The 14,300-nt window shown below is 45.9% G+C and overlaps 1 protein-coding gene across 1 annotated transcript in view; it reads right to left on the reverse strand.

The window, feature by feature from the left end:
* Window positions 1-14,300, reverse strand: part of Sarm1 (sterile alpha and TIR motif containing 1) — a 32,678-nt gene that overhangs the window by 9,040 nt on the left and 9,338 nt on the right. Inside the window, exons 3-7 of the mRNA XM_004664602.2 lie at window positions 12,708-12,920; window positions 12,392-12,483; window positions 12,047-12,282; window positions 3,337-3,439; window positions 3,076-3,265 (exon numbers count right to left, since the gene is read on the reverse strand). Of these exons, the coding sequence (XP_004664659.1) occupies window positions 3,076-3,265; window positions 3,337-3,439; window positions 12,047-12,282; window positions 12,392-12,483; window positions 12,708-12,920 (834 nt within the window). The remainder of the gene's footprint in view (window positions 1-3,075; window positions 3,266-3,336; window positions 3,440-12,046; window positions 12,283-12,391; window positions 12,484-12,707; window positions 12,921-14,300) is intronic.

Raw genomic sequence — 14,300 nt, forward strand, 5'->3', positions numbered from 1 at the left:
TGGAGGATCGCCATGAGTTCAAGGCCACCCTGAGACTACATAGTGAAATCCAAGTCAGCCTGGGCTAGCGTGAGACGCTACCTTGAAAAACCAAAATAAATAATAATAATAATAATAGGTTCAATAGGGCATGGTGGTACATGTTTATAATCCCACCAATTGGGACATTGAGACCAGATGATTGCAAGTTTGGGGGCAGCCTGGATGGTATACATACTAAGACCCTGTGTCAATAAAATAAAAGAAAAAGAAAATAGGTTCTTACTTTCTCTGTGAAGTGAAGAGGATAGAATCTACGTCACCTGACTGCTCTGGGAGTGTTATTCTCTATTATTGAGATTCTGGTAAGTGCTTGTCTTAATTTTTTTTTCCTTTCAAAGGGAACCACAGGGATGGGACTTTCTTAAGTACAGTTCATTTGTGGTTTTCCATATTGATTAGCCACCAAATGTGGCTTCAGGGAAGGGAGCATGAAAACCAGAGGCAATTAGGCACTGAAAACAACCAGAGGATGGCTGAGTGTTTGAGATGGAGCCAAGGCACAGGCTTCCCCGCCCCACCTGCCTGCTCCTTCCTCATCGTCCTGCTGCATGGCGCCTTCCTGGAGGGAGACCCTTCACACTTCCACCCAGACTGGCCTCCATCTTACACAAAAAGAGAAGGAAAACCAGAAAGAGAAGGGGCTTCTCCACAAGGCCCTCTTCACAGCCAGGACTCTGTCACGCAGACCCTGCTGCCTCTCGGCTCAGGCCTGCTGTGCACGGGTGTGAATCCTGAACCTGCCACTGATGTAGGAACTTTTAGATACTCACCTCATCCAGAATTACCAGGATCAGACAAGACAACTGCTCATTACACAGATCCACAGCCTGGCCAATAAAGTCAGGAGAGGCCTGGGGGGTAGCTCAGTGGTAGAGTGCTTGGCCAGTATACTACAAGGCCCTGGGTTCAACCCCTGGCACCACGACACAAAAAGAAAAAGATGAGGGCTGAGGAGATGGTTTAGCTGCCAAGGCACTTGCCTGAAAAACCAAAGGACCCATGTAAGCCAGATGCACAAGGGGACACATGCACCTGGAGTTGGTTTGCAATGGCTGGAGGCCCTGGCGCGCCCATTCTCTCACTCTCTGTCTCTCTCTCCTGACATACCCATTCTCTCTCTGTTTCTGTCTCTCTCTGCTTCTCTCTCTCTCTCAAAATATAAATATAAATATATATATATACATATATATACACATATACATATATATATGTATATGTATATGTGTGTGTATATATATATATATATATATATATATGAACGAAAAAGAAGATATAAGGGAAAAAGAGATGATGGCTACTGAAGATCATCCAGTTGGCTAAAAAGAATAAATAGGGCTGGGTATAGTGGTAGCATTTGGGAGGTAGGAGAATAGAAGTGAGTTCAAGGCTACCCTGAGACTACATAGTGAATTCTATGTCAGTCTGGGCTAGAGTGAAACCCCAACTATAAAAATTAAAAAAGAAGGGCCGGGTGTGGTGGTGCATGCCTTTAATCCTAGCACTCAGGAGGCAGAGGTAGGAGGATCACCATGAGTTCAAGGCCACCCTGAGACTACATTGTGAATTCCAGGTTAGCCTGGGCTAGATTGAGACCCTACCTTGAAAAACCAAAGAGAGAGAGAGAGAGAAGGCCTCTTGCTATGTTTCTAGACAACTCTTGAGGCCCAAGTGATCCTCTTGCACCAGCCTCCTAAGTAGCTGGAACTATAGATATGTACCACTCTTCTGGCTCATTGTGGACAAATTCTTGTCTCCTTGGCTACCTGAAGATAAAAACTGCATCTCAGGTTGAGCAAATGACTCAGAGGTTAAAGGCACTTGCTTGCAAAGCCTATTGGCCCAGAAAACCTCATCTCAAATGACTAAGACTAAGCTGTTGGCTCATGTGTGGATGATAACCTGAAGAGGTGTCATGGATCATTCATCCATCCCTTCTCAAAGCATGTGCCATGAGCCGAGCCGAAGACAAAATGGTGAATGAATAGATATCATAATAATGACATTAAAATAACACATGGTGGTACAGACCTTTAGTAGGAGACTGACACGGGAGGATTGCTGTGAGTTCCAAGCCAGCCTGGGCTATAGAGTAAGTTCTAGGTCAGCATGGGCTAGCGTGAGACTCTACCTCAAAATAAAACAAAATTTAAAAAGTAAAATAACACCTGTCATTATTGGAAAGTTACTATGTATGCCAAGTATTGTGCCAAACGCTTCCCCATTTATCTCTTAATTCTCTTAACAATACCCTAGGGTGTTAGCGCCTATGATTGGCCCTACTTTCTAATAATAAACATGAAGTTCCTTGGGGTTAAGCAACTTGCCCAAGGCCAGGGCCAGAATTCAAGTTTACAGCTTTGTGGTCTTACTCATGATTCTATTCTGCCTGTCGCTATACGCTCCTGTCTTGCACAGAGGTGGGTGTCTCTCCCCCCACCCCTGAACCAACAACCCCAGTCTGGATCAGTAGCCTTGGTTCACTGAAAATTCACTTTGGCTGTTCTTAGATTTGTGGCGAGCTTCCTGCCTCTGCCTTGCAAGTGCCGGGGCACAGGTGAGCTCCACCACACGCAGCTCCCAGAGGTTATTTTCCGAGTGTGCTTGTCTCTCTCTCTCTGACTCCTCGTAACAGCCCTACACGGGGAGTAAGACAGCTAAGTTATCTTCACTTTGCAGATGGGAAAACAGGGCCAGAGAGCCCACGTGGCTTGCTAAAGCCCTATTAGTCATAGCAGTGTGCACTGACTTCCAGCTAGGCCAGGAGGGGCTCTGGAGCAGAGTGTAGCTGGGGTGTTTAGGAAACGAAGGGACGGGCAGGGTGTGGTGGCGCACACCTTTAATCCCAGCACTTGGGAGGCAGAGGTAGAAGGATCACTGTGAGTTTGGGGCCATGCTGAGACTCCATAGTGAATGCCAGGTCAGCCTGGGCTGCAGTGAGACCCTGCTTTGGAAAAAAAGAAAGAAAGAAAAAGAAGACGAGAAGGGCTGGGAGGAGGACCCGTGCGGCACGGCAGACGCCCAGGCCACACGTACCTTGTGCACCCAGTCCTTGCACTCGAAGTCCCGCATGCACTTGTCCAGGGCCCCTGCGGACAGCACGAGCAGGAAGTTGCGGGCCCCTGTGACGCTCTCGATGAGCTTGTCCTCAAACTTGCCTGCTTCCAGCTTCTCCACATCGATGAAGACGCTGAAGCCGTGCAGCTGCAGGTGTACCTTCAGGAGGCTGCAGAGGGCTCCCATGTTACCGCCATGGCCTCGCCCAGAGCCCCAGGCCACCGGCTCGCCCCTCCTCACCTGGCCAGCTGAGAGCCCGAGCTCCTGCGGTAGCTGATGAACACGTCAGGGGTGTCCCCGCTGGGCTTGCCACCAGCACAGGGCAGTGGGGAGTGTAGCATTTCTGAGGGAGGGAGAGAGGGAGAGAGAGAGAGAGAAGCTCCTGCCCATCATTCTTGGGGACTTAGTCCCCTGTCCGCCCAGGCTTTTCAGTCCAGTCCGGGAAAGGTGACTTGTTCCAGAAAGGGTCAGTGAGATAGATGGGACAGAGAGGGCCTACGGGAAGGAGAGCTATCGTTTGGTGAGTCTTTCAGAAGACAGGCACTGTGTTTCAAGGACACTGACATGAACTCTAGCTTTGCCTTCTCTCCAGAACAGCAGATATTTCGAACAGCCCAGCCCAGCCCAGCTCCTCCCCTCGCCCCTTCTTCCTTTTTCCACCTCAGTGCCTACCTTGCATTCACATTATTTTATTTTTGCTATATTGAGGATTGAACCTAAGTCCTTGTGCATAGTGTAACATCCTCATCCTCATAAATCCATTATAAATTGAAAACACAAAGCCAGGTGTGGTGGCGCACACCTTTAAGCCCAGCTCTCGGGAGGCAGAGGTAGGAGGATCGCCATGAGTTTGAGGCCACCCTGGGATTACATAGTAAATTACAGATCAGCCTGAGCTACGGTGAAACTCTAAACCGGAAAAAAAAAAAAAATCAATAGATTGGGTTGGGGAAATGGTTTAGTGGTTAAGGCGTTTGCCTGCGAAGCCTAAGGACCCTGGTTAGATTCTCCAGGACCCATGTAAGCCAGATGAACAAGGGGGCACATGCATCTGGAGTTCATTTGCAGTGGCTAGAGGCCTTAGCGTGCCCTTTCTCTCTGCCTCTTCTTCTCTCTCGCTCTCAAATAAGCAAATAATTTTTTAAAATACAGTAAATAAAAAATGCATTTAGGATGTATCCATACAAAATATGTTAATAATAATAATGATTAAAATAAATAAATTTAAGTGCCAGGCATGGTGGTGCGTGCCTTTAATCCCAGCACTCAGGAGGCAGAGGTAGGAGGATTGCCGTGAGTTTGAGGCCACCCTGAGACTACATAGTGAATTCCAGGTCAGCCTGAGCCACAATGAGACCCTACCTTGAAAAACCAAAACTAAATAAATAAATAAACAAAATTTAAAAATGCATTGGGGGGTTGCCATGAAAGATTGCTCAGTGGTTAAGGCTCTTATCTGCAAAGTCTAGTGACCTAGATTTAATTCCCCAGTACCCACATAAGGCCAGATGCACAAAGTGGTGCATATATCTGGAGTTTGCAGCAGGTAGAGGCCCTGATGTACCCATTCTCTCTCCCTCTCTCTGCTTATAAATAAATCCTTTTTTTTTCCAAGGTAGAGTCTTGCTCTAGTCCAGGCTGACCTAGAATTCAGGGTGGCCTCGAACTCACGGCAATCCTCCTACCCCTGCCTCCAGAGTGCTGGGATTAAAGGTGTGCACCACCATGCCCAGCTTAACAAATGTTTTTAAAATGCATTTGGGGGCACTGGAGAGATTGCTAAGTGGTTAAGGTGCTTGCTTGCAAAGCCTAATGACTCAAGTTCAATTCCCCAGTATCCATGTAAAGCCAGATGCACAAAGTGTCACATGCATCTGGAGTTTATCTGCAGTGACTGGAGGTCCTGGTGTACCTATTCTCTTTGTCGGTCTCTCTTCTTTCTATTTCTCTCTGTTAGCAAATAAATAAATAATATTTCAGGGCTGGAGAGATGGCTTAGCAGTTAAGGTATTTGTCTGAGAAATCTAAGGATCCAGGTTTGATAGCCCTGAACCCACGTAAGCCAGACGCACATGGTGGCATATGTGTCTGGAATTCATTTGCAGTGGCTAGCGGCCCTGGCACATCATTCTCTCTCTCTCTTTGTGTGTGTGTGTGTGTGTGTGTGTGTGTGTGTGTGTGTATCTCTGCTTGCAAATAAATAAATAAAATATTATGTATATGAAGCAAAAAAAAGGCATTTATATACCTAATATACTGATCATCCTAGTTTAACCCAGCCTTAAATATGCACAGAACATTTATGTTAGGCTACAGCTGGGCAAAAATCACCTTACATAAAGCCTATCTTACAATAAACCACTGGATAGATAATATAATTTACTGAATATTGGCTGAAAATAAGAAGAGAATAGTAATGTGGGGTTGTTTCACAGCATTACAAAGAGGAAAAATTGTAAGCTGGGGTAGCAGTGCATACTTATAAATAATCCCAGAGCCCAGGAGGCTGAGGCAGTAAGAGCACAAGTTTGAGACCCATTTGGGCTATACAGAGACCCTGTCTCAAAAAACAAAATAGGGGCTGGAGAGATGGCTTAGCAGTTAAGCGCTTGCCTGTGAAGCCTAAGGACCCCGGTTCGAGGCTCGGTTCCCCAGGTCCCACGTTAGCCAGATGCACAAGGGGGCGCACGCGTCTGGAGTTCGTTTGCAGAGGCTGGAAGCCCTGGTGCGCCCATTCTCTCTCTCTCCCTCTATCTGCCTCTTTCTCTCTGTGTCTGACGCTCTCAAATAAATAAATAAATAAATAAATAAAAATAAATAAATAAAAAAAAACAAAATAGGGGCTAGGGAGATGGCTCCAGTGTTAAAGGCATTTGCTTGCAAAGCCTAATAGCCTGAGTTTGATTCCCTTATATCCATGTAAAGCTAGACCAAAAAGTGGTGCATGCATCTGACATTCATTTGTAGTGGCAAGAGACCCTGGTGAACCCATACATACACAGTTTATGTGCACACACGCATACAAATAAATAAAAAAAACTTAGGGGCTGAGAGATGTCTCAGCGGTAAAGGCACTTGCTTGCAAAGCCTGCCTGCCTGGGTTTGATTCCTCAGTACCCATACAGAGCCAGATGCACAAAGTGGTTCATGCATTTGGAGTCATTTGCAATGGCAAGAGGCCCTCCAGGCCCTTGTGCACCAGTGCTTTTCCCCTCCCTCTCTCTCTCTCTCGTGTGCACAAATAAATAGAAGAAAAAAATAATAAAAAAGCTGAGGAAGGCAGGACGTAGTGATGCAAGCCTTAAATCCCAGAGCACTCAGGAAGCTAAGGTGGGAGGATCACCATGAGCTGGAGGCCAGCCTGGGGCTACAGAGTGAGCTCCAGATGAGCCTGGACTAGAGTGAAGCCCTAACCTTGTAACCATCCCTCTAAAACAAAACAAAAGGGTTGAGGAAATGGCTCAGCCAGTCAAGTGCTTGCCTCACAAACATAAGGACCTGAGTTTAGATCCCCAGCACTCATAGGGAAGCACTGAGGAGGTGGAGACAGGAGGCCTAGGGAGGCTGCTCAGTGGTTAAAGGCACGTGCCTTCAATGCCTGCCAGCCCCAGTTTGATTCTTCAGTACCCATGTAAAACTAGAGGCACAAAGTGGTACCTGTGCTGGGCATGGTGGTGCACGTCTTTAACCTCTGGTGTGCCCATACATTCTCTCTCTCCCCCCCCAAAATTATATATGTATGTATGTATGTATATATATATGCCTGCAGAGCCTAATGACCTGAGTTCAATTCCCAAGCACTAGGTGGTGTATGAGTCTCGAGTTCATTTGCAGTGACTGGAGGCCCTGGCACACCCATTCTCTCTGTGTCTTTTCTATCTCTCTGTGCTTACAAATAATAAATAAATAATGTGAGAGAGAGAGAAAAAAAACAGGAGGGAACATAGCTGAATGAGTAAAAGCATTTGCTGCTTGATGTGACAACCTGAATTCAGATTCCTAGGACCTACATGAAGCTAGATACAGTAGGTGAGTGTCTGTAATGCCACTGCACTTAACGCAAGAGAAGCAGCTAGGAGAATCCCAGAAGCTCTAAGGCCAGCTATGCTCATGTCTACAGCACTAGACAACAAGAGATCCTGCCTCAGCACGCCTTTGACCCCAGCACTCAGGAGGAGGCAGAGGTAGGAGGATCGTCGTGAGTTCGAGGCCACCCTGAGAATACATAGTTAATTCCAGGTCAGCCTGGACCAGAGATCCTAATGAGAACACAACATACCAAAATCTCTGGGACACAATGAAGGCAGTTCTAAGAGGTAAATTTATAGCCTTAAGTGCCTATATTAAGAAATTAGAAAGGTCGCAAGTAAACGACCTAATGCTTCACCTTAAAGCCTTGGAAAAAGAAGAACAAGGCAAACCAAAAATCAGTAGATGGGAAGAAATAATAAAGATTAGGGCAGAAATCAATGAAATAGAAACAAAAAGAACAATCCAAAGAATTAATGAAACAAAGAGTTGGTTCTTTGAAAGGATAAACAAGATTGATAAACCCTTAGCAAATCTGACCAAAAGAAAGAGAGAAGAGACACAAATTAATAAAATCAGGGATGAACAAGGTAACATCACAACAGATTCCAGAGAAATTCAAAAAATCATAGGGACATACTATAAAAGCATATACTCCACAAAGTATGAAAATCTGAAAGAAATGGATGATTTCCTTGATCTATATGACCTACATAAATTAAATCAAAATGAGATTAATCACTTAAATAGACCTATAACAAACATGGAGATCCGAACAGTTATCAATAATCTCCCAACTAAAAAAAGCCCAGGCCCAGATGGATTCACTGCTGAATTTTACAAGACTTTTAAGGAACAGCTAACACCATTGCTTCTTAAGCTTTTCCAGGAAATAGAAAAAGAAGGAATTCTACCAAACTCCTTCTATGAGGCCAGCATCACCCTGATACCAAAACCAGGCAAAGATAGAACAAAAAAAGAAAATTATAGACCAATCTCCCTCATGAACATAGATGCAAAAATTCTCAACAAAATATTGGCAAACAGAATACAAGAATATATCAAAAAGATCGTTCACCCTGACCAAGTAGGCTTTATACCAGAAATGCAGGGATGGTTCAACATACGCAAATCTATAAATGTAATACATTATATAAACTGGTTGAAGGACAAAAATCACATGATCATCTCATTAGACGCAGAGAAAGCATTTGACAAAATCCAACATCCCTTCATGATAAAAGTCCTACAGAGACTGGGAATAGAAGGAACATATCTCAATATGATAAAGGCTATTTATGACAAGCCTACAGCCAACATATTACTAAATGGGGAAAAACTGGAAGCTTTTCCACTAAAATCAGGAACAAGACAAGGGTGTCCACTGTCCCCACTTTTATTTAATATAGTTTTGGAAGTCTTAGCCATAGCAATAAGGCAAGAGATACACATAAAAGGGATACAAATTGGAAAGGAAGAGATCAAGTTATCATTATTTGCAGATGACATGATTTTATACATAAAGGACCCTAAAGACTCTACTAGCAAACTGTTAGAGCTGATCAAAACCTACAGCAATGTAGCAGGATATAAAATAAATACACAGAAATCAGTAGCCTTCATATATGCTAACAACAAACACACAGAGGATGAAATCAGAGGATCACTCCCATTCACAATTGCATCAAAAAAAATAAAGTACCTTGGAATAAACCTAACCAAGGAAGTAAAGAATTTATACAATGAGAACTTTAAAACACTCAAGCGAGAAATTGCAGAAGACACTAGAAAGTGGAGAAACATCCCTTGTTCCTGGATTGGAAGAATCAATATTGTGAAAATGGCAATCTTACCTAAAGCAATCTACACATTTAATGCAATCCCTATCAAAATTCCACAGGCTTTCTTCATGGAAATAGAAAAAACAATCCAAAAATTTATTTGGAATCACAAAAAACCGCGAATATCTAAAATAATACTGAGCAACAAAAAAGAGGCTGGTGGTATCACCATACCTGATTTTAACCTATACTACAGAGCCATAGTAACAAAAACAGCATGGTACTGGCACAAAAACAGACATGTAGATCAGTGGAACAGAATAGAGGACCCAGATGTAAGCCCAAGTAGCTATAGCCACCTGATATTCGATAAAAATGCCAAAAATACTCATTGGAGAAGAGACAGCCTCTTCAGCAAATGGTGTTGGGAAAACTGGATATATATCTGCAGAAGGATGAAAATAGACTCTTCTCTCTTACCAAGCACAAGAATTAAGTCCAAATGGATTAAAGACCTTAACATCAGACTGGAAACTCTGAAACTGCTAGAGGAAAAAGTAGGGGAAACCCTTCAACATATTGGTCTTGGCAAAGATTTTCTGAATACAACCCCAATTGCTCAGGCAATAAAACTACAGATTAATCACTGGGACCTCATGAAATTACAAAGATTTTGCACTGCAAAGGACACAGTGAAAAAAGCAAAAAGGCAACCTACAGAATGGGAAAAAATCTTCGCCAGCTATATATCTGATAGAGGATTAATATCTAGGATATACAAAGAACTCAAAAAGTTAAATAATAAGGAATCAAACAAGCCAATCAAAAAATGGGCTATGGAGCTAAATAGAGAGTTCTTAAAGGAAGAAAAAAGAATGGCATATAAGCATCAAAAAAAAAAAATGTTCTACGTCACTAGTCATCAGGGAAATGCAGATTAAAACTACATTGAGATTCCATCTCACTCCTGTCAGATTGGCCACCATCATGAAAACAAATGATCATAAATGTTGGCGGGGATGTGGAAAAAAAGGAACCCTTCTGCACTGCTGGTGGGAATGCAATCTGGTCCAGCCATTGTGGAAAACAGTGTGGAGGTTCCTAAAGCAGCTAGAGATTGATCTACCATATGACCCAGCTATAGCACTCCTAGGCATATATCCAAAGGACTCATCTCATTTCCTTAGAAGTACATGCTCAACCATGTTTATTGCTGCTCAATTTATAATAGCTGGGAAATGGAACCAGCCTAGATGTCCCTCAACAGATGAGTGGATAATGAAGATGTGGCACATTTATACAATGGAGTTCTACTCAGCGGTAAAGAAAAGTGAAGTTATGAAATTTGCAGAAAAATGGATGGACCTGGAAAGTATTATACTAAGTGAGGTAACCCAGGCCCAGAAAGCCAAGCGCCACATGTTCTCTCTCATATGTGGATCCTAGCTACAGATGATTGGACATCTGCGTGAGAATGAAAATACTTAGTAGCAGAGGCCAGTAAGGTAAAAAGGGGACATAAAGGGTAGAGAAAGGAAGGGAGGAGGATACTTAATAGGTTGATATTGTATATATGTAATTACATTGATTGTAATGGGGAGGTAATATGATGGAGAATGGAATTTCAAATGGGAAAGTGTGGGGGTGGGGAGGGAGGGAATCACCATGGGATATATTTTATAATCATGGAAAATGTTAATAAAAATTTAAAAAGAAATAAATAAATAAATAAAAGAGAGAGAGAGAGAGAGAGATTCTGCCTCAAACAAGCTGAAATGCAAGAACCAGCACCCAAGTCTGTCCTCTAACCTCCACAGCATGCCATGGCACATGTGTGTCTGTATTCACACATACCAACACACAACATCATACATACACAGACATATACACACTCAAAGACTTAAAAACAGCAGCAGAACTGGAGACATGGCTCAGCAGTTATGGCTCTTGCTTGCAAAGCCTACTGTGGCGGTTTGATCCAGGTGTCCCCATAAACTTAGATGTTCTGAATGCTAGGTTCCCAGCTGATGGAGATTTGGGAATTAACACCTCCTGGAGGCGGTGTATTGTTGGCTTATGGGTATTACAGCCAGCTTCCCCTTGCCAGTGTTTGACATGCTCTCTTGCTGATGTTGTCCACCTGATGTTGGCAAGGAGGTGATGTCCACCCTCTCCTCATGCCATCGTTTCCCTCTGCCATCATGGAGCTTTTCCTCAAGCCAGTAAGCCAAAATAAACCTTGTTTTGTCCTCCACAAGCTGCTCTTGGTTGATGATTTCTGCCAGCAATGCGAACCTGACTGCAACACCTCCAACCCGGGTTCAATTCGCCACATAGAGCCAGATGCACAAGGTGGTTCATGCATCTAGAATTTGTTTGCAGTGGCAGGAGGCCCTGGCATGCCCATTCTCTCTGTTAAATAAATATTTAATTTTTAAAATTTATTTTCAAGGGGAGAGAGAAGAAGGGAGAATGGGTGCACCAAGGCCTCCAAGATGCTGCAAATGAATGCCAGATACATGTGCCACTTTGTGCATCTGGCTTTACATGTGTACTGGGGAATCAAACCTGGGTTTTTAGGCTCTGCAAGCAAGTGCGTTAACCACTAAGCAATCTCTCCAGCCCTTAAATATTTAAAAAACAACAGCAACAACAAAATCAAAATTGTTCATGACATACTCTCCAGAGGAGCTATTATTTTATCCCCTGGGACTTTTTTTGGGTTTGTTTGTTTTGTTTTGTTTTTCAAGGTAGGGTCTCACTCTTGCCCAGGCTGTCCTGGAATTCACTATGTAGTCTCAGGGTGGCCTCGAACTCACAGTGATACTCTTACTTCTGCCTCCCAAGTGCTGGGATTAAAGGCATGGAGCTGGGTAAAGCGTAGTCAGTGCTTCCTCTGAGCTCCCCTTGGAGTCCCAGGCATTCTCTTTGCTCAGTTGTATACCTGTTTTACTCTACCTTGGTACCCACGTCAAACAGGGGACTCACCTGTACATCCTCAGAGATCAGTCAGACCCAGAGTGGTTGCTAAGTCACACACTAGGGAGACCCTGGGCCTCCACCCCAGCCTCCCCTCACCCTTTCTGGACTGGGGCTGAGGGGGAAGGGGGCAAGGGAGGGTCGCAGGTGGTCGGGCTGACCTCTGGCGGCAGAGACGATGCGTGTGCGGTGCACGCCCAGGCGGATGCCACAGTCCTCCAGCAGCTGCTGCTCGGACACACGGTGCAACAGGGAGCGGTCCAGACCACAGCTGACCAGGCCATAGGTGTACTGGCGGAAGCGCGGGTCCAGGCTGCCCAGCCAGTCAGCCAGGTTGCTGCGGTCGCATGTAGCATAGTTGGCGAAGGTCTTGAGCTCCGTAAGCTCCCTAAAGAACCTGTCCCCACACCCCAAAAAAGGAGAAGTTGAGATTCTGACTCGGATGGGCTGGTGGCCACAGAAAGATGCCAATGAGACTTGGTTGGGGCGGGCCGGGGGCGCCGTACCTCTTGCGAGTGATGCCCGATTTCATGCCCAGGTCGATCTGGAGTTCTTCCTCGGTGAGCCGTAGAAGCAGGTCACCGTCTACCTGCTGCTCCTGGGGGAGGGACCAAGGTGTGAGGAACTCTGCTCTCCGCCCTCGGCGCAAGATGCAAGGGAGGAAACTGGAGGTGGCAATGGAGGAGGCCGATGGGACCCCAAGGGTGGCTGAGTGCAGTTTCCCACCCCAGAAAGGCACCGTGGCGCCGCGGGCGTGCGAGCAGTGGCCTCCGGGATGCGCCCCCGCTCAGTCTAGGGGAGACGATCGTCCAGAGGCTCTACCCGGAAGTTCTCGCAGTACTGGGAGAAGCCGATCTGCTGGAGCCACGTCTGGACCTCGGCCTCCTTCCAGCTGGCCACGCAGGGGAGGATGCGCCGCGGCACCTCCTCGCCCAGCAGGCGCAGCGCGCGCTTCGCCAGCGCCGACGTGGTGCCGTTGGTGGAGTAGGACACCAGGCGTTTCAGGCTCTGGATGGCACCGATGTCGCTGAACACCTAGGAAGGGGTTGCGACAACGAGGTCTGAGGATCACCAGCTCCCCAGCCCAGTCTCGTCCCATCCCTTCCCTCTTCTCTCTGTAGAGTCCCAACATCCGCCTACTCAGGCCCTTATCACTAAGTCATTCAGTCCTGTGCATTCTCCCGGAAGAATGCACTCCCCACCCCTTTCAGGATAGGGTTTCACTCTAGCCCAAGCGGACCAGGAATTCACTGTGTAGTCTCAGAGTGGCCTCGAACTCACAGCAATCCTCCTACCTCTCTCTCCTGAGTGCTGGGACTAACGGCGCGCGCCACACAGCTCCCTCGCCCTTGACAGCACCTGTCCCTTGCTAGCACATCCCCACTGGGATAAAGTCAGCGTTCTCACTATGACCGCAAGGTGGCGCACGGTAGCCCCATCCGGATGCTGCCAGCTCTCCTCACCAACCTCTCAAATCTTTTGAGTCTCACCCACACTATTTCCAAACTCTTAGCTGTTCTGGCCTGGTGGGAATTCCACTTATCCTTGGGTATACAAATTGATCAGCACCTCTTCTAATGCAGCCCGCTTTGATTCCTCCATAGACATGCCCACATCTCAAGTTAAGACTTGAACCACACAGTTGATGATGCAACATCCACTGGACCATCAGTTGAGAATATGACCTAACCTGTAATGGAGCCCCACACGTGGCACAATGAAGGACATGGAATAGGGGTTCAGTGTGCCTTTGCTGAACTGCACTCACTTGACCTTGATGGGAAAGAGACAGAGCTAGTGGTTGGGGCTGTCCTGCAGATGCAATTCTTGGTCTTTACTCCCCACACCCCCTCCCGTCTTTCTCCCAAGGCACAATGAGTGATATGCTTTCTGCCAAGTACTACCCTAGGCTCAACTAGGGTGCGCAAGGAAGAATCAGAAACTTTGGGAATCCTGGGCATTGGAAGATGCCCAGACACCCCTAGCGGTCTCTTTTTGATCTGCAGGGTCATAGATGAGGGATGGCAACCGCTTTTGAGATACAGCCTTCTGACACCATCATATGATACCTACAATGCAGATAGGGTAGGTCAGGGGGGTTATGCCCCCTCCCTGTTCATCAACTGTCACCAATCCCCAAAGGCCTCCAGAAGAATGCAAAAGAAAAGACTGGCATTAGGGCTGGAGGGATGGCTTAGTGGTTAAGGCGTTTGCCTGCAAAGCCAAAGGATCCAGGTTCAATTCCCCAGGACCCACGTTAGCCAGATGCACAAGGGGACACACGTGCATCTGGGGTTGGTTCGCAGTGGCTGAAGGCCCTGGCGCACCCATTCTCTCTCTCTCTCCCTCTTTCTCTGTCAAATAAATAAATAAAAAATTTTTAAAGACTGGCATTATAGGGATAATCTCAAATCT

This window comes from Jaculus jaculus, chromosome 9, assembly GCF_020740685.1.
Source record: "Jaculus jaculus isolate mJacJac1 chromosome 9, mJacJac1.mat.Y.cur, whole genome shotgun sequence".
Classification (NCBI taxonomy): domain Eukaryota; kingdom Metazoa; phylum Chordata; class Mammalia; order Rodentia; family Dipodidae; genus Jaculus; species Jaculus jaculus.